Raw genomic sequence first — 21,147 nt, 5'->3', positions numbered from 1 at the left:
ACTGCTGTTGGTCTCTGAATCAAATTCACTCCTGGTGTAAAGAGCTGTCAGTTCATTGCTTAATTTGTCTCTCTGTGCCTACTACACCCCAAACCTATTAAATACATTGTTATATCCAGACGTTGCTCAAACTCGCACGCTTTCTCACTCAGGTAGTCCTGGTGTGTTTGGATCTTCTCTTTTGGACCAAAGGGGACAGCTCCTGTTGAAGGCAATGATAGCTGGGAGTACTCAGCACTTCTGAAAATCAGAATTTAGCTCCACACAACAAACTTCTGCTGGCCTAGCTATGTTGGTCAGGATTATGATGAGGTGTGACCCCTGACGGAGCTATGTTGGCAAAAGCCCTATATTGGCAAAACTGAGCTTCTGCCATTATAGCTTATTCCAGCTCCCCACCCCCACCCCTTCACTCCCAAACAAACTAAGTTATATTGGCAAAAGCTCAGTTTTGCCAGTATAAGCTGCATTCATACTAGGTGCGATTTGCCAAGCTAGTATACAAGTATAGCTATACCAGCAAAGCACTCCTTGTTTAGACATACCCTAAGGGTCTGAGGTAGGGCATCCAACATGAGTGGGATGTTTTGAAAAATTGGCCAATATCTGCAAGCATCTCTACCATGTGGATTGAGGCTCTTGGCCAGGGGTGGGCGAACTTTTTGGCCTGAGGGCCACATCAGGGTTCCAAAATTGTATGGAGGGCCAGGTAGGGAAGGCTGTGCCTCCCCAAACAGCCTGGCCCCATCCGCCCCCTCCCACTTCCTATCCCTGACTGCCCCTCTCATAACCCCCCACCCATCCAACCCACCCTGCTCCTTGTTCCCTGACCATCCCCTCCTGAGACCTTCCTGCTCCTAACCACCCCCCCGGGACTCCACCCCCTATCCAACCCCCCCTGCTCCCTGTCCCCTGACTGCCCCAACCCATATCCACACCCCCACCCCTTGACAGGCCCCCCGGGACTCCCAAGCCTATCCAACCCCACCCCCACCCCCCATTCCCCATCCCCATTAGAAACAATGGAGTTATACTGGTGTACAACTATTGTACAAAGTGGAAAATCACAGCCTAGATATTCACATAGGGAAAAAATAGTACTTTGTGTGAAATACATAATGAAAAAGTTACATTTTAAATTAATGACAATTTGGAGTAAATAACGTGCTAAATGTAATGTTTGTGCCAAAATGCTCTCGTGAGTGTTGTACACAGCTCAACTTTTGATCTGCAAAAGTTGCAGACTGCTCCTTGAGACTGTTACCCACAAACGTTTAGTTCAAAGAGTGAAGTTATGTTTGTATCTGGTTGTTGTTGACAAGAGTGAGTCTAGTTGGTTGGCATAAGAGCACTGTCATCTACTCTTCTGTGATTAATCCTCTTAGATGTCTGAAGTTCTTAACTTTAAAGGAACCTAGCAAATGAAGACTGTTTCCAAAGTAGAGGATCCTGTTTGTCAAGGAAACAATCTGCTTTTCATTTCTTGTTAAGAATCAAAGAAATATTTTAAAGTTCTAAATAAGCTGCAAAATGACATCTCGTTCCCCTTAAGCGCTTAATTAGAATACTGGCATTTTCCAGACTGCCAAATAAATGCTTAGGGCACTGTATGTTTCAAGAGTCTCCATGCAGTTAAAGCAGATTCAGAGGCTAGAGCTTTTACATCACCTAAAAGTGAAGGTGAGACAAAGTCATTGGTAATGCAACACGTCATTTGCTGCTGATTAGTCTGTCCTATCCAAACACCATCTCAGAAACCGCACATTGATTTATCATGCTGCACAGTCAAACCAAATCTACTTAGAACTTTCAGGGCCAAATTTTCAGATCTGGGCACCGAAGTTTGTCTGCAAAAAATGCATTCAACACATCCACATTTACTCCTCTAGATAGGGATTTACCAGACTGCCATCACCCTTTTGCAAGGGCAAACTCATTTTTAGATGGCTTTACTTAGTCACCTATTGTTCATTTTAAAAATGTGACCCTTGAACTGTCGTTTGTAAATTGACCCTAGGCAGGTAGTTATGTAAGCCAGTATAAAATTAAACCTTTGCAGGATAATGATACAGTACAGTACATAACATACAGTGCAGGAATAGAAACTGCCCAGCATCTGAGAAAAACAGCACCCTATGCATTTAGTCCTAACAGGGTCACCAACATGTCAGGTAATTAATACTATGCATGATTTTCATTGCTAAGCTTTCTACAGGAAAAACATCTTCAGGTTGTATATTGCATGTCTTTGTAAATAAGATGGTATAAATTGCATTCTGAATAGTACCCCAAAGAAAACCATGAAATATTTCCACTTGGAAACAAATTTGTTTCCATTTGAGGTACATTCTGTTTTAATTAGTATTATGTTATTCCCCAAAACAGGATAATAGTCTTGATATGTGCTAATATTCGTTCAGGCATGGGTATAGTTCCATTCAATGATTATGAAATTGATTGGGACAGTGCAGTGATAACTTTACTAAACTAACACATCAAATTCAATCAAAAAATGAGTAGTAAGTAGTTCAAAATTATAAAACTAATAAAAGAAAAGGCAAATAATGTATCTGAGAATTTTAAGAGTGAGTGTCCTATTTCATCAAATTCATTCTTATTGTATAATGTAAGCAAAAAAACCACATTGCAATTTATGTTCACCTTTCAAAAAGCTTTCAACGTGTCTGGTGGCATCAATCGAGTTATTAAAACCCTATCAACTTCAATTACCACTACTAGATTTTGCCTCAGTAAGGGCTTGATTTGGCGCTAATGAACTCAATGGGAACTTTGTCAATTACCTCGGTGGATGCAGCATCAGGCCCTAACTGAAAAAATAGTATGGAGAGGTATCGTCATTCGTAATCAATTGTTTGTTACCAAAAAAAAACTAGAAAATTAATTAATATCCTGTCTATTAAACTTATAGCAACCCTTCATTTCCTCTTCTCAATAGTTCTTTCTAAGATCTTTCATTTTACTCACCAATCGAGCACCAGATACATGTAAATTTAATTATTCTGTAGTATTGGCAAGTAACTTTATTCCTCATATTTTAGGTGCCTAATTTTCTACCCCTCAATCTCCATGGATCTCATCTAATGCTTAATTTGAAAATAATGGTGCAATTTCAGCCCATTATTGACTTTGGTGGGATAGTCCCACTTACATCAGAGGTGAACATGGTCCACTTAGGGGAAAAAAAGATGTTTCCTTCTTAATCCACGTATATATGCTCTGAGTACGTGCCTTTCCCACACTATTCTCGAGCAGCGTCCATATGCTATGCAGAGTCCAACTCGGTGGCAAATACTGTTTAGCAATTCCAGTTCACTCCTCTATTCTGTTTCATGCATTTGGCAAGAACAGGGTTTGATTTTTCTGGCAATTCCTTAAGAGCTAGCACTGCCAATTCTGAAGCTGGTAGTGGGGAGGTGAAGATGTACAACCTGAAAAAATCACATGTTCTGCAGCAGTTGAGTGCAGAAATAGACTTGCCATGTAGAGGAACCACAACTAGCCCGTAATTTATTGATTGCATTCCATCATTTGTTGGGTTTTCTGAAAGTTAAATGATTCCCTTGCAAGTGGTGAGCCTGGGGTTCCAATTGTTAACCTTATGCAAAATATATAAGTAGCACATTGTGTCAAGAAATTCCATCTCCCATGTCAACAGGTTAACATGACACTGTTTTCCATTTTTCCTGTGTCCTTAAAGGCTGTTTTTTAAATGTCTGGGATCCTGCCATTAATATTTCTCATGAGTAATGAAAGAATGTCCTAACCCTCGGTAATGTTTCAAGGTTTGTGACTGAGTTGCTGGTGTAGTTTTCAGCAGCTTCCTGGGGAAACTGATTATGTAAAACTGACCCCCGTGAGAATTTATTACTTGAGGCATTGAATCCATTCAGCCCCAACTTTGTCTTTTGGTCTTAGCCCAGATCTCTAAGCCATGTTAGCCAGTAAATTCCTCTCTCTCTTTATTCCTCCCTTTCCTTTGTATTCTGGCCACAGGCAGTAGGCCAGGTTGAGGAGAGGGGTTGGAGATAGAGGGCTCAAACCTCAATCGCAGCCCGGCTGTTTGTACATTTTTAGAACAGTGGTGGTGGAAGTCCATCTGTAATCCCATCCACCAGACGCATAGGTGACTTGGACTTCCATTTTTATTTTCAAAGTGAGATTCCCAAACTTTTCTGAGATGCGCTGCTGATTTCCAGCTGATGACACAGTAAATTCATGCGCACTTTTGAAATATCAGAGCTTTTGAAAATAGATTGTTTGGAAATATTCTTACAGTAGTATATTTTTTCTCTTTATATTAGAGGTAAAGAAGAAAGCTGGCTTTATCACTCCAGTCCCCGGAGGAGTAGGACCTATGACTGTTGCCATGCTCTTGAAGAACACGCTCATTACTGCTAAAAAGCTCATTTACTAGAGAGCTACTCTACACTGAAAAATGAATCCAAGTCATTCTATTTATTGATACATAAAACATTTATTTTTTACTACAAATATATTTATTTCTACATTGTATTTATTTTTTCATGTAAAATATTATGAATCCGATGATGATTTACAAAATGTTGCAATACCTTATGTTACCTCCTGCAGCTGAATTGTGAGTAAAACAAAGTGCAGTTACAGCTTTCACATGTGTATTGTTGTTCTGTAGGTCAATCTTGTTTATAAAAAAAAATAAGGACTAAGATGCTTTTGAATATTTTACTCTAAGTCCTATTTTCAAAAGTGACTTAGTCAGTTAGGACCCTAAACTTCGTTGAAAGTTAATGAAGCTTAAGCTCCTAAATGCTAGATCACTTTTTTGAATATTGAACTTAGGCTCCCAAGTCACTTATACACTTTTGAAAATTTTATTCTAAATCTTAAATTCCTTGCAAATCCAAAACTTCTGTTGATGTCAGTGGGAATTTTGCATGCCCAAGTAATGCAAGATTCAAACCTAAGATTCAACTGCACGCCAGTAATGCTGAAATCATAAAGGGCTCACATTCAGCATGTACATTTTTTTTTAACTAAAATAAGCTTACACACAAAAGGCCAAATTCTGACTTTATTTTCCCACCCAGAAGTCAGTGGGAGCGATGTGCACTAGAATGGAAACCAGAATTTGTCTCCTTCAAAATCCAGGCTTTGTTAGCCAAATATGTTGATACACATGCAGCGTGTTGTGTTTCATTTTAAGCATGCTCATGTTTGATATGTGATGATCCTACAATGTGACCATGCATGGATCACTTAGTAGGATCAGGACTGGGATTAATAAGTCTATAGTAAAACCTACTATAGAAATGTGTCATTGGTAACATAAAAGGGGAGAAAAAGATCATCCAGAATGAAATAGTTGTGTTAAAACTATGAACTGCATTCTCTCTTGCCTCCTGTGATCAGCTTATGTTCTTAGTCTCTGCCATAAGGCCCAATCCTGGTCCCATGGGAGTTTTGCTATTAACTTCAATGACCACAGAAGAGTGACATTGGGAAGAGGACACTACTGCTATAAAAATAAGAGGTAAACTTGGGAGAATAGGGAATATTTATCTGCATTTAAAGAAGAAATAAAAATGTTGATGCTCACTTATTCATTCAATGAGAGAGAGGGTCAGTTAAAAAACTGGATTAGAGTAATCAAATGCGATGTAAAATTAAAATGGGAATGCCAGTCAATACCAATAATAAGCCATTCTGATGATGATTGCATATATTATTAACACTGAGGGCCCACTCCAGCTCCGACTGACGTCAGTCAGAGTCAGATTGGGCCATTGTTTACATCTCTGAATCTCAGTAGAGAGGGTTTTGATTATTTACTCTAATCAAGAGCCATTGATGCTTGCCTGTAGTTTGTAGATTGCCTGAATGAAAAAAGCCCAAATATAATGCTGAATATTTCTTCAAATACAAAAATGTACTTTCTACAATAAAAAAATGTTGGAAAGTTACATTTGTACTGATTTTTCTTATGACAGTTTTTTCTGTTTAGCTTTTAAACACCAAATACCTGCTATTTTCTTTAAATGTACATAAAATACAAAAATGAAAAGTAAAAGTATTTATATTTCTGCTAACATTTTTCTACATATTTAGAAAAATTAATGGTGGCCCAAATAGTATAAACCAAGGAAAGAAATAAAACGGTTGTGCCAAATGAACAGAATAAAATTATAATTTCTGTAATGTGTTTTTTACAGGAAGAACATTTGAAGCCTGAGGCATAAACAGTGTCAACAAACATGTACAAACAATGTCCCAATTCTGCATACATTTAGGCTTTGTCTACACTAACACTTTTGTCGGCCAAACTTTTGTCAGTCAGGGCTGTGAAAAAATATACCCTGGATCAACACAGGTTTCACCGACAATAGCACCGGTGTGGACAGTGTTATGTCGGCAGGAGATGCTCTCCTGCCAACATAGCTCCTGCTGCTCATTGGGGGTGGTTTAATTATGCCGGCAGGAGAGTGGCTACACAGAAGACCTTACAGCAGCACAGCTGTGCCGCTGTAAAGTCAGTAGTGCAGACATAGCCTTAGGTATGTGCTTAAATTTAAACACACGCATAAGTGTTTGCAGGATCAGGGTATAAGGATACAGTCCTGTTGAACCTATTGATAATGAAGAAGCCACCTTGTGGGTACTATAAATTAAGTTCTATTGTGTGGGTAGGTGGATGGATGGATAGATATAGAAAATAAAGCTCGCTTGATCCAGCTATCCTCCTGAATTGTGACTTATTAGCAAGGGTTACCCACCTAGGCATAATACACAAGCTGCACCCCACACCTGAAAAAGATCAAAACCTACTGGCTGTAATGCATTACCAGGAGAGTGAATTAGAATGGGCAAGGCTAACACGCCATTTCCCTCCTGACAAGTGAAGCTCCTGGATCTAATTCCATGGGTCACTGAGAGGAACACAACACAGAAGAATAACCTGACACAGTGAGACACGTTAGAGATGTACCACAGTATCCTTACATTGTGAAATGTTCGTCCCTCCCTCTAGCTCTCTCTTGAGAAAGTGGAAGTGGCTGCTAATGTTCTGTGAGCATAACAATGTGCGAGAGTTAGGAGCAATGGGACTACTTGCATGTACAAGTACTTTACTGGGCCAGGCCCCGCTATATTTTATTATGTCTGATTAAATTAGTGACCTTGGGAGGGACCAGTCCTAATTGTAAATGCTAATAGAAATGTAACTGATGCTGTACCATATTCCAGGTATCTTAATCCATTTTAGGTTCTTATATGGCTCCTTATATCAGGCCCTTTGGCCTGAGCTGTTAGCCAATATGCAGGGCCTTGCAGGATTGTTTCCATTAGGAAGAGCAACAAGTGATATGAGTGAGGTATATTTGTCAGTGCAACCCTGTTTATTTACAAGAATGTAAACAGAGTCCTGTTTCCCTGCACACAATAGAAACAAACAGGAAGAGTCAGTTTTCTTCCTCACAATTTCCAAGTCTACCTTCCTGGCCAGTAGTCTCCCCAGAGAGAAGCTCTTGGCTTCCTTTCACAGTCATGCTACCAGTTCTTCTCTGGCTTTCCCAAGGCTTTCTGCTTCTCACCCACGTAGCTCCAACCAAAGAATGCCCCTGCTCCTGCATTTTCAGTCAGTTCCAAGGAAACCCCTTGGCATGCATGGCTAAGGCTCTGCCCCGGCCTTATGCAGCCAGTACTTTGGGTAGTGGTCTCCCATTGTTTCAGCTATCGCTAAACAAAGGGACATTTCATTGCTCCCTTACTTAGCCTGAATGAGAGGTAGCTAGCACTCTCATCATCTTCAGTGAGATCTGTGTCTTCTAAGTTCTCAGCTAGTGCCTTAACCATTGGCCAATCCTTCCTCTCTAGGAATAATATAAGGCCCCCAAAATACAAGCCACACAGAAAATCTCTCTCATTTGTAAGTAGTACATAGGTTTAGTTTCACTGACTTTTGCTTCACTGCATCTTTGACAGATACCAGGTTTCTCCATAAAATAGTGTCTTTGCATGCACAATTATGCCTACAGGTAATAGGAAACGGGTGTTTCAAAAGAAAACCCAAACAGATTGCTAGATAATGGTAGTTTCCTAAATGAATGTGTGGTTGCCCTGAGGCTTTAGGTTGTTGCCAGATGCACTTTTTTTTTTGATTGGTAAGAACACGAGGTGACGCTTCATGGTATAAGTGCAAGAAAGACACATGAGCACAGGTAAGCAGAACAACTCATCTCTCTGGAAAGAAGAGAAGAAACCGCTGTTAATCTGCTGCTAGATATGGCATTTGGAATGCTAATATATATTTTGCTACGAGGTAGGTTTATTGGGGTTTTTATTGGTGTCCTATAGACATAGGGTTTTGTATTGTTACATTTGTTTAAGAAAAGTTCACTCATACTTTCTGTAATAAGCAGTGGGGGAAAAAATCCAAAAAGTTCAAAGGAATTCAGAAACAAAATTAGTTTCAATAGTTTCTGACTTCACTGAATTTTTGGATAGATATGATTTCATTTAGAATCATTTTAAAGAGAATCTATCTATCTATCAGTAGATATGTCTTGTGTAGCATGTTCTAGTGAACTATATTGTATGCAATATAAAGTAACTACAATGGGATTTATAACAGCATGGATATGTATTTGGAGACTGTACAAACAGTAGCTCATTTTCTGTTCCCCACAGTCCTATAACTAAGCTGTGACAAAAGGAATTCAAAGAGGCAAGAACTTAATAAAAAGAAATCCTCATTATTTAAGTTGATTAATTCAGAAGTCCATTTAACGGACACATTTGTACAGATGAAATAAGCTTCATGCAAAAGTGTTTTCCTGCTAAAGCCAATATGTGTTTGCATTATACAGCAATGGTAGCACTTGGTGAAGAGGCAGCTATTACTGTTTCGTCGCTAACCACAGGCCTGTGGAAGAGCTGGGCAAAAAACAACACAGAAGGTATTTCTTCTCTGCTCTGTATTGTCTCAAATAAGCATTTGTAGACTGAAAAAAAAAATCCTATCTACTGAGTGTAGCTGAATTGATAGCTACTCTTAATGTGACTGTCATTTAGTCAAATGGTAGTGTTTATTGTAATGCGAATATTTCTCGACTAGTTTCAGAGTAGCAGCCGTGTTAGTCTGTATTCGCAAAAAGAAAAGGAGGACTTGTGGCACCTTAGAGACTAACCAATTTATTTGAGCATAAGCTTTCGTGAGCTATAGCTCACTTCATCGGATGCATAAAGTGGAAAATACAGTGAGGAGATTTATATACACACAGACCATGCAAAAATGGATGTTTACCATACACACTGTAAGGAGAGTGATCTCTACTAGTTTCAGAGGGGTAGCTGTGTTACTCTGTATCAGTAAAAACTATTAGGAGTCCTTGTGGCACCTTAGAAAAGAGGTGGGTAAACTACCACCCATGGGCCACATCCGGCCCGCAGGACCCTCCTGCCTGGCCCCTAAACTCCTGGCCCAGGAGGCTCACCCCCAGCCCCTCCCCCGCTGCCCCCTCTTCCCGCTGCAACTGCGCCGTGCTCTGGGAGGCCAGGTAGCGCAGTTGCAGAGTCACGGCCTGACCCGGTGCTCTGGGCAATGTGGCTGTAGAGCTGCCAGCCACCGGTGCTCCAGGCAGCACGGTAAGGGGGCGTTGGCTAGAGGGCCGGGGAGTTCAGGGGTGTGGTCAGGGCTCGGGGGTGTGGATAGGGGTCAGGGCGGTCAGAGGGCGGGGAATGGGGGGGTTGGATGGGGCAGGGGTCCCCGGGGGGCAGTCTGGAATGGGAAGGGGGGTTGGATGGGGTGCCGGGGATGGTCAGGGGTGGGGGTCGGGGGGTGGATGGGGCAGTCAGGGGTGAGGGTCCATCAGGAGGCGAGAAGCGGGGGCATCGAATAGGAGGCGGGGCTGGGCCACACCTGGCTGTTTTGGGGGAGACAGCCTCCCCTAACCGGCCCTCCATACAATTTTGGAAACCCGATGTGGCCCTCAGGCCAAAAACTTTGCCCGCCCCTGCCTTGGAGACTAACTAACAAATTTAGTTGGGCATAAGCTTTTGTGGGATATAACCCACTTCATCAGATGCATAAAGTGGAAAATACAGTAGGCAGGTATAAAAATACAGCACATGAAAAGATGGGAGTTGCCATATCAAGTGGGGGGAATCAGTGCTAACGAGGCCAATTCCCAGCAGAAGGTGTGAGTATCAATACAGGGAAAATTATTTTTGTAGTGTCCCGGGGGACACGGCTGTGAATAGAAATTGTACAGCGGGCCACCAATGTTCACAAAATTGGGGTTGGGATGTGGGAGGGGGAGGGGGCTCTGGTTGGGGGTGCAGGCTCTGGGGTGGGGCCAGAAATGAGGAGTTCAGAGTGTGGGAGGGGGCTCCGGGCTGGGGCAGGGGGTGGGGTATGGGCAGGGGCGGGGAGGGGGCTGAGGGCTCCGGCTGTGGGTGCGGGCTCTGGGGTAGGGCTGGGGATGAGGAGTTTGGCGTGTAGGAGGGTACTCAGGGCTGGGACCAAGGGGTTTGGAGGGCGGGAGAGGGATCAGGGCTGGGGCCAGGGGTTGGGGCACTGGGAGTGGTGAGGGCTCTGGGGTGGGGCTGGGGATGAGGGGTGCGGGACGGTGCTCTGGGCTCAGCTTGAGGGGTTTGGAGGGCGGGAGGGGCATCAGGGCTGGGGCAGGGGGTTGGGGCACGGGGGGAGGCTCAGGGATGCAGGCTCCAGGCGGCCCTTACCTCAAGCGGCTCCCAGAAGCAGCAGCATGTCCCTCCAAGTGGAGGCGTGGCCAGGCAGCTCCCAGATTAAAATAGCTGGCGGGCCGTACTTTGCCCACCCCTGTTGTCGATGGAGCCCATGATGTGGCTTGGCGTTTATGTTTCTCCGAGACATGGGTGTTCTTCCAGGATTGGATAAAGAAGAAAAAAGGGTCCTCTTTGGTGTCACATCACTGTAGACATTTATGTTCTGATTCACTGACGAGCTTTGCTGTCTGAAATACCGGTTGTACTAGAGTGGGAGAATTTATTATGGGCCAGATTTTTTTACAAATGAGAGGTTCGCTTGCATGAACAAAGCCACGTGGGCAGCAGTGTCACCTCACTGTGCCCTTGCTGTCATTACGGATATAAAATGGATATTTGCAGTCAGCGAGAGGGTGGCTTTAACAATTGCGCACAGAAACAGGCATGCAATCACACCCTTGGGCTTGCAGATAGAAGTAGTCGTCTGCTTTTAAAAACTGTAACCCTTTAAGAGTTAGAAGACTGGACTTTGGGGTGGAAGGAAGGTGTTTAAAGACTCCTGTGTGAAACCGGTCACATCCCTTCACTCCATTCTTGCAGCTTCCATTTCTAGGTAGGTGGAACAGTCATTAAATACTGAAGAAAGGAAGCTCATAATTAAAGCATGTTAATAACAAACCCTTAGGAAATTAATTAACTCCCAAGTGAATGCCAGGTTGGAAATGGCACTATCCTGTGGGATTGTGGATCCAGGCAAGAGGGAGCTGAGTCCCACACCCATCAGCCAGGAACCTTCCTCCTTTCCCTAGTCTGCATGTCATATACAGTCATCCTCAACTGCAAAAATTAGGGGTTGGTGGGTCACCTTGAGTGGCAAGGTCAGCGAGAGGAAAGAAACAAGATGGGGAGACAGGAGGCTGGGCTGGCAGCTGCCTGGAAGTTGATAGGGAATATGAGAATTTCTTCCTGCCTGAGGGGGACATCTTCCAATGTTCGTCAGGAAGGAATCAGGGAGCTAGGAAGGGTCTTGTTTTACTCAGAGTGGGATGAGGGGGACAGAACTGGGTGACAGTTAGAAGAGCTGGGTCATGGATGAAAATCTACATGCTCATTGTCATTAGCTCAGTGCCAACAAGCGAGGGTGGATATACTACTCTCATCCTCGGTGTCAAAATGCAGGGAAAAGAACCTGTGCAGGCCCGCCCGCCAGCCAGCTCCTGGTCTGTTTTGCACAGCCTACTCCAAATAGCACCCTGATGGATCAGCTGTCATACTGCGGTCAGATAAGTTCTTTGATGCATTTACCTGCATCCCTGGGGATGATTAGTTCAGAAATGGGGCAGTATGCATCAAAGTTAATGCAGAAGAAATGATGGATCTCTGTCTGATGCAATTTCTATTAAGTGCATTGTCGTCTGGAGCTAAGGCTGGGCATTTGTACTTTATACAAATCTACCTCTGGCACTCACGATGGTTTTTGGATATTTTGCGTGTGTGTGTGTGCATGTGGATGATCGGACTGTGTGTGTGTGTGTGTGTGTGTGTGTGTTGGTATATATGGTAACTATATAACATATACACTTAGTTTTTTTTTTTATAGCAGCTCTGTCATTCTGTGTCAAACCATAACGTTTGTCAGTTTTGTCATGATCAACCCTTCAGTTATCCATTATTTTGATTTCATGTCAGATCAGGTCAAATTCACTCTTTGTATGACTCTCATGTGGCAAACATCCATCCATAGGCATGCTTATACTGCATATTTTCTTCATGTGGACTTAAAGGGCAAATGGGAACTAATACCTGGCTCTTATATGATGCTTTTCATTGATAGATCACAAAATGCTTTGCAAAGGTCAGTATCACTATGTGCTCTTTAAACAGCTTATCCAGTGCCTAGGTGGATAATATGATATTTAAATTAGTAGAATTGTCTCCATCAGTGACTAGAAAAAAAGTTTTTCTCTTTGTTTCAAATTTTGTAATTCATTTGAAAGTAATTACTTTGAAATTGTAGTCTTACAGTATTTAACACTTTTAATTTTGGGGTCTGGATTTGAGATCTGAGCTTGCAGCCCTTAGTTAGACAAAACTCCCTCCAATGTCAGCGGGGGCTTTGTGTGTGTGTGAAGAATTACTGTAGGACTGGGCCTCAGAATTACAAGATTATTCTCTCCAAGCTTTGTCTCAAAACATTTTCTAGGCCTGTTTTCATTCCTGTTTTAAATGTATTTAGAATAACAATATGAGGTCTGATACAGCTATTTTGTACTTTCATCGTATAAAAATGGAATGCTGCCACCTTTTGGCAACTTGCAATGGTACTTCCAAACAAAACCAGGAAGGGTTTTTTTATGCAGATTGAAAATATTACAGTTTTATTCTGACAGCTGGAGATTTTGAGCTTTTTTCTATGTAGGTTAGCAAATGTTAATGATATTTTTTTTAATTTATTTAAACCATTATACCATGGTTTTAAGTGAAATATTTAGCAGAATAATCCTACCTTCCCGGTGTTGACAACAGGGGGTGCTACTACCCCTGAAATGGATCTTTACTGGCTCCTGGTGGAGCAGATTACTGTCATACCAATGAGAAAGATCCACAGTAATTATTTTCAATGCACAGCAGTTTATTGAGAAGGAATTACACAAGCAGTAAAGGGTTATATCAAACACATGACTCCTATGTTAGACATTAAAAGCTATACATTCTCCTTAACGAGTCTCTCTTTCACAAACAGGCCCTGTGCTAGCCTCACACAGTTCCTGCTTGGCAGACAGAGAAGGTGGTTACCAATTTTATAGACAGCTTCTTCCTTCCAGGTCTGGTCTTCTCAGCCCTCTGGTCTGTCTCGAATTCCCCCGAGGCAAGGCCTCGGCTGCCTGGAAACCCCTCTTGTCACAGTCCTACTTGAGCCCACGGAGCAGAGTTTTGGCTACTCTGTCTAGCAGCATTGCTTCTTTAAGTGTTAATTAAGGAATCCCAACAGTAATTTAATTTGCTTGATTTTTATACTCTTTCCTCAAAGGAGTCACATGTCTTAAAAGCGTGCCCAGTGGGCATGTGGCTACTAATTTTTACGTGGCTATTACTTTTGGAGAAGACTGCAGAGCAATGCCAACTGAACATTACCCCACATTCACTCCCTTATCAATCATTCACTTCAGCCCCCTGCGTGATGTCCTTCAACAGGATCAATATGCCCCCATCAGCCCATGCTCCATTTAGGATGTTCTACACATGTTCTTTGCTTTCAGGTGGACTTATTTGCTGACCCAAAGATCAGTATTGATCCTACACGCAGCATGGAGCCAGTCAGTTTCACCTCTGGCATCTGCCCGATGCTAAGAGAAGGATTCTGCTCCCAGAATCCTCTTTCGCAGTTCAGTCATGTCAAGCCATGTTCTCACACCATTCATTCAGTACGGCCACGCCAATTCGGCACCATCCCAACACCCAGTATCGCTGCGGTACATGAAATTTAAAACAAAAGGCAGAGCTTAACTTTCTTGTGACACTGTGGGTTTGCGCTTATGCTCTCGTTGTGGTTCCAGAGTCTGTCAGCACTACCCTCTGAGTCAGCCGCAAGAGTTGCTACAGAGTGACATAAAGGGTATGTCTACACTGCAATTAGACACCCGCAGCGGGCCCCTGCCAGCTGACTGGGGCATGTGGGCTGGGTCAGTTGCAGGTGTCTACTTGCAGTGTGGACCTACCCAACGTGCTCCTGCAATGCAGGGTCTGGGTGCGTTGTCTGCACAGCCCGGCCATCCTCAGCTGACCTGCAAGACTATTGCCAGGCCTCTGCTTTGTTGTACTGTTACTTGATTGCTAGGCCAGCCTCTGTTAACATGGGTATGCTTTAGAGTGTGTGACATTTTACTCTGATTATTAGATACAGGGTCTAATTCTCTGCTAGCAAGAGTCATTGACTTCAGTGGTTACAGCAGCAGAGAATTTTGCTTCACAACCTAAAAAAATTCATTTTAAATGAAGGTGGGTTCTTCCCACTCCAGCAGCATTTCCTGAAAGGGAGGAATAAACCATCTACTTACTTCAAGAATAAATGTGTATAGGCCCTTTCATTCCCTAAAATACCAAAGCACCTAATAAACCTGAGGCTTGATGCTCCTACCAATACACATGTTGAGTTGTACTCTTTGCCTCTTTTTGACCCTGAGCAGCAGTTTGGAGCTCTGGGGATGTTCAGCTGGGGGATGCAATTGGTGATATCAGGTATTTATCTGATGCAGTTTTGTTTACAAAGAATGTACGAAGTCCTATGTCTCTGAGTGAGTGCAGAAAATGTTAAATAGCAGGAAACCGCTTCTTAGCTTACAGCTGCAAGCCTCTTTAGCCAATGGACCCCAAAATACTCTCTGTAGCTTTTTCAAGGGTCACACTGTTTTCTAGGGTTGTCACCTTTCTAATTGCTGGTAACAGGAGTCCTAAGGCCCCTCCCCCTTCTCTTCCTCTTCCCCCCAAGGCCCCGCCCCCATCCCTTACTCCTCTCCCTCCCTCCCTCCCCCTGTCGCTTGCTGGATCATCTTCACCTTCCTCCCTCCCCAGCTGGGCCCCTCTTGCTCCAGGGCTGGCACAGGAGCTCCTGCAGCCTGACAACAAGCCTGCCTGCAGGTAGGAGGCAGCCCCAGCTGAGCAGGGGCTGGTGTGGGTTAATGACCTGGCACCGCCTCCTTCCCTGTGGTAACTGGACTCTTGGTGTCCAGTCAGTACATCTGACTGTACACTGCCAGGTCACCTTTTCAACCGGACTTTCCGGTCAAAAACTGGGCACCTGACAATCCTAAATGGCACCTGGACACAGAAGCCAAAAACCGGGTTCTCCAGGTAGAACCCAGATGGCTGGCAACACTACTGTACTCTCCGGCTACTGCTTGGCTTGTTTGCTTTTTGCCAATGGCAGGCCCCTCTGTGTTCCGTCAGGTCCTCTCTCTCTCTCAGCAAAGCTCTCCCCCGCCCACTCAGTCCAAACTCCTGGGCGGGTTCACAACCCCTTTTGTCTTCGGTGCAGGCGTGATGGTGGAAGGGCTTCTGATTAACTCATCCTGTTAATTGAAGGGTGAGTTCGCATCCAGTCTCAAAAGAGGTACGTGATTGATGCAGTCTCCAGTCCCGCTCAGCATAACAGTATCTTGAATGGCAGTGGGGCTACTCACTTAGGGAGCTGCCGCTCTGCCTGAGTAGTGGTGACAGAATCAGGCCCTCTATATGTCAGAATCACTTGACTCGTCACCAAAGTGCAGACAGACGTGGTTTACAATACATTGGCACGCAAGAGCCATCTAGAGCTGTTTAGACTAGCATGAGAAGAGGAAGAGCTCACCCAGCTGAGCGCACGGGGGAACGTAGCAAGGCAGAATGGAATGACTCCGATTGGAATTTGATCAGGAAATGGGGGATTAATAATGTTACCCTTGAGAAATGTGTCATGGGATCGTCAGTGACCACAAGTGGTCAGGACAGGACGTTGGACTTACATCTCTGACGGCACCTCCAACAACATACAGTACATGTGCACCCTTTTGGAGCATTGTTTCAGCATGTACTAGGAGGGAAGCTTTCCGCTTGACAAAAGACCAATACCAGACTTCAGTTACTTGGAGGTGGTGGTGTTCTCATCCTGCATGGTTTTGCTTTTCTTGCGGTCACAACTGAAAGAAAGTGTTGTGAAATATTCAGGTAAGAACTCACTCGGCTATGTTTAAAACAATTCCCTGAAATAAGAGGCATTGATTGGCCGCTCCTCCCAATCAATAACTCTGGCAGTCAGGAGGCCTGTTCAAACAAATACTTCCTCCGACAGCAAGCCTTTGAGACCTTCCGTTCCTTTGCCCCACCACCACCCCCCCATCCTGCGACCTGTTACTGTTGGCCTCTGGCTCCGTTCTATCAACAAATAGTGATCTATCCACAGTCCTGAAGAATGGTCCTGATATGTGTCATTTACATAACAAAAACAGCTGCTAGGTTTGGGAACAAACTATGGGCAAGCTGCCTTACAGCCATGGTGTTCTGTCCTTTTGATTTAAAATTAATCACAGTCGGCCAGATTCAGAAGCACTGGCTAACAGCAAGGTAAGTTACAGCTCCCTGAACCTGCTGATCCCCTGTGCCCCTATCCTGCTGGGTTTCAGGCTGTGTTATGCTGACATTAACTTGGAATGAATCCAGCATATTCATTAAACTTCTGCACCTTAGAAATGAAGAGGAAATCATTTCTTTAAAACTGGTGTTTGAAAAACTCCATGCTAAGGTGTCCAGCATCTCTGTTCTGTTTTAGTTGGCAGTGTCGCTATTGGTCAGCAATATTTACATCACCTTAAACCTGCGTGCAATGGGGTTTTCTCTTGTAAATGACTGTATGTTTAAAAATGACGCGATTACTGTTTTCAGACCATTTTATTTCTTCAGATGTAACTTTCCCTCCTCCCCAACATCTTTCCCAATAGACTCCACCAAGAAACCTATTGCGCTGAAGCTTATGCAATCCTGTCTTGAAGAACACGACAGTTATTGTATTAATGGCCTCTGTGCTTTTCATAATGAACTCAAGAAACCCATATGCAGGTAAATACATTGATTGTTTAAATAAATGCTCTTGGAGAAGTAAACAAGTTTATATTTGTTTTCCTGTGTATGTTACACATCACTGTTATCCTGACCTGCACTCTGATCTGTATGCGGGCATAAGTTTAATGTCTGAGTAGTTCCACTGAAGCCAGTGGGACCTACGCACATGCTTCAAGTTAGGCACTGTGCAAATTCAGGTTCTCTATTAACAAGACACTAGAGCTGTGACAACATCATACTCTTGGGAATTAAAGCTTGCTGGAGAAAGCGAAAGCAGAAGATGAAGTGCTTGGAAGCTGCTTTTGACACATTCTGATATCAGAACTGCAGCATCGAGCTGAAATCAGAAGCTGAAGGGTTAAATTTACAGCTGTGTCCATTGTTTGACTGCTGGACTCAGGGCAGGGGCCACAAAGGAGCTTTCTAGAGCTATTCTTGGTTGCCTGTGGGCCCAATGGTCATTACAACAGCTAGGTATCACCAGAGCACAGTGTTCTCTCACGACACCCTCTATCAAGGGGAATTCTCAGCGCGAGGGATCCAGCAGCTTTTTGACATACAGGGTTCCGACTGCAAAATAGAATCTGCCCACCCCAGTTTAGTTCCCTTCCACATTTTAATTGCAAATTGTTTAAAATTAATCAAATGTAATAGGCATCTTACAGTCTCAAGTTAAGATTTTCTGAATACTCTTGTGGATTTCTTTTTCTTTTAGGTGCCTGACAGGTTACAGTGGAGAAAGATGTGAACACTTGACGTTAAATTCTTATGCGCTTAATTCTTATGAACGCTATATTGCAGTGGGAATTGGTGCTGGAATGTTACTGAGTGGGATAGTTGCTCTAATCTATTGCTATGTAAGAAAGAGGTATGGAAAATGGTATTATCTGGGGCACAAAAAATTGTTATGTGACTTTCTAAACGGTTCAGAATACCTGGAAGTATGAGTATTCCTATGCTAAGGATTTAAGTTAAATATGGTTCCTTTTGCATTATATTAGTCTGAATAATTTGACAGATTTTGGGGAATGTTGTCTAGTGGATAGAACAGAGGGCTCAGAACTCGGTTCCTGGGTCTGTCACTCACGTATTATGTGATCTTAAGCAAGTCACTGAACGGCTCTGTGCCTCTATTTCTGCATCGGTAATGTGTAAAATTATTCTGAAACTGCCAACCAGCACTGATTTCATGGGGACTGCTCACGTGACTTAGGCAAGTAGGATTTGGCTCAATTTACATCATTACAGTTCTATCATTGTGTGATGAAATTCACAAATCTGTTGTCCACTTTAGATGCGGGAAGTTGAAATCACCGTACAAAGTCTGAACCGGGGAGACAGCATTGTGAAGATCTGACATAGGACACTTACCAATTTGCCTGTAAATTACAGGAGGTTCCGAGTTGAAAAAACTACCAGTGCCAACAAAATACTAGCAGGTGCCACAGCCTGACTGATAACCTGAGACAATGGAAATCAAATAGCTGGTACCCAACTGGCACGCCTGTAGAACTGGCTGGCTTCACTCATTTTGATGAAAGTCTTCATTGCTTTAATAAAGGTTGTTGGGGGACTTATCTGGGTGCATTGAAATGGCTGAGGATCCTTCCCCTGTTCGACTACAGTTCACTTGTTTTTGGGAGGAGATCTGACTTCTTTTAGCTGCTTTTGGAAACTTCAAGCCTTGATTGTTCAACAGGGAAGGGCATTCTGTGTGGAGGAAGACAACAATATGTCTCTCAGTGCTCTGAGGCAAAGAATGGAGTTCACACACTGCCAAAGGCAAGAAGTCCATCTAGCCAACTTCTGGTTTCCCAATGGCCTATAGTATGGGTCTGGGCTGACATGAATACTGCAGATCTCTCAAGTGGGTTAAATGCAATATATGCTTCTATTGCCACAATGGACAAAGGCAGCAAAGGCTTTGCACTGGGAAATGGGTGAGTGAAAAAAGATATAATTAAAACTAAGAAGAATAAAGATCAGATGATTTTGGAAAAATAATAAGGAGAATGAGAGCAGTCCCAGAGATCTTAGAGGACAAAGGGCTCCTGACGTTTTGAGAAGAATAGAGCTTAAATGATATCTTTTTTCAAATGGACTATGAAAGTGTTCATCAGGACAGCTTTGATCTTCCAGTACATCACACAGCAGCTCCCCACACTCCCAGACTTGTCAGTCAGGCATCTTCTTGCCTAGTGATGTGCACTGCTAGACAAGAGAAACAAGATTCTAGTTGCTATGGAAGTTGCAATTTTGTTATAAGGACTGTGACAAAGTTCCTACTCTGCCTTGGTGGTTCCTGCGCTTATTTGCAGATTTGCTTGCCTCAGAGATTCACGGCAGCCCTCACTTTGGCCACTTTTGCTGGTGGCTCAAACCTGCCGTTCACTCAGCTAACCTCATCACTGGCCAGCCTGGGGAAAAAGGAAGGAGAACAATCCCCGCAGTCTCTGCTGATCCACCATGTGCATCGGGGAACAGCCCAGAGACCTTCCCCTCTGGTGGAACCCACAGTCCACGTCAACTCCTCCTGTGTCTGATCAGGCGTTGGGAGGTTTGGGGGGAAGCCGGGCCCGCCCTCTACTCCGGGTTCCAGCCTAGGGCCCTATGGACTGCAGCTGTCTAGAGTGCCTCCTGGAACAGCTGTGTGACCGCTACAACTCCCTGGGCTACTTCCCCATGGCCTCCTCCCAACACCTTCTTTATCCTCACCACAGGACCTTCCTCCTGGTGTCTGATAATGCTTGTACTCCTCAGTCCTCCAACAGTATGCATTCTCACTCTCAGCTCTTAGTGCCTCTTGCTCCCAGCTCCTCACACGCATGCCACAAACTGAAGTGAGGTCCTTTTTAGACTCAGGTGACCTGATTAGCCAGCCTGCCCTAATTGATTCTAGCAGCTTCTTAATTGGCTCCAGGTGTCCTAATTAGCCTGCCTGCCTGAATTTGTTCCAGCAAGTTCCTTCTTCTTCTTCTGGAACTGCCCCTGTTACCTTAACCAAAGAAAATGGACCTGCTTAATCTGGGACTAATATATCTGCCTTCTAACACTCTCCTGTAGCCATCTGGCCTGACCCTGTCACAGGACTCACTAATACAGTTCTACCCAGCTGACTTCGCTCTCATGGAACGTGTAGTGTATCACCATTTAAACAAGAATGAAATGGATAAAGGAAATATGCCCAGCTCCAACCTGCCAGATTAATATTATGTGCTTTCTTTTTCTTCTCACCCACAAGATGCTTCAGATGGGGAGATTTGTTCTTGAGATAGGGAAATAAAATAGATTCAGAGGACAATGGCTCTTGAAAGACTTTGCAGCTTCTAACTGTGAGTTTTGGAATACTGGCGCTGATCATTTTCAGCATTGCTCAGAAGGTTTTTTGTGTCAGGTGCTGCACATTGTGGATCCAGATTTCAGCTGCATTTAGACACCCGGGGCGCTAACAGTGCCTAACTGTGTAAGGGCTAGTTTGGAGACATCATTTGTCTTTTGAAAATCAGGCTCCCTTGTTATGTGGGGTATTCACTTTTTCCAAGTGATGCATGTCGGGTTTGTTTTTTTTTAACATAATGTCATTAGTAAGAATTGAAATGCTCACAACAAAATATGTAAGATAGAGTCCAGTTTAAAAGGGGAAATGTGCATGTTGACCTAAGTCCTCTAGTATGACATGCCCTGCTTGATTAGAAGTGCCAATGTACAATTAATACAATAGCAAGGATGTATTGGCAAGGAGTTGACCTCAGGTGCAGTGCCATCCATTTCCTCTAGGTTCTGAAGCAAGCATTCCTTAAGGTATGTTGTTTT

At 43.6% G+C, this 21,147-nt stretch overlaps 2 protein-coding genes across 2 annotated transcripts in view; both read left to right on the top strand.

Moving 5' to 3' along the window:
• Positions 1 to 4,478, top strand: part of MTHFD2L (methylenetetrahydrofolate dehydrogenase (NADP+ dependent) 2 like) — a 58,844-nt gene extending 54,366 nt beyond the window's left edge. Inside the window, exon 8 of the mRNA XM_084627142.1 lies at positions 4,323 to 4,478. Coding sequence (XP_084483268.1) covers positions 4,323 to 4,435 — 113 coding nt within the window. The 3' untranslated portion in view covers positions 4,436 to 4,478. The remainder of the gene's footprint in view (positions 1 to 4,322) is intronic.
• Positions 4,479 to 8,277: 3,799 nt separating this feature from the next.
• Positions 8,278 to 20,884, top strand: EPGN (epithelial mitogen; the record flags this gene model as incomplete). The annotated part of the gene is made up of 5 exons (XM_084627348.1): positions 8,278 to 8,314; positions 8,862 to 8,951; positions 17,214 to 17,331; positions 18,050 to 18,202; positions 18,629 to 20,884. The coding sequence occupies 5 exons, from the start codon at positions 8,278 to 8,280 to the stop codon at positions 18,660 to 18,662; spliced, it is 432 nt and encodes a 143-aa protein (XP_084483474.1). The 3' UTR covers positions 18,663 to 20,884.
• Positions 20,885 to 21,147: the final 263 nt, after the last annotated feature.

Source organism: Lepidochelys olivacea, assembly GCF_965140295.1.
Source record: "Lepidochelys olivacea isolate rLepOli2 genome assembly, chromosome: 4".
NCBI classification, from domain to species: Eukaryota; Metazoa; Chordata; order Testudines; family Cheloniidae; genus Lepidochelys; species Lepidochelys olivacea.
This window is presented reverse-complemented; position numbering and strand designations above follow the sequence as displayed.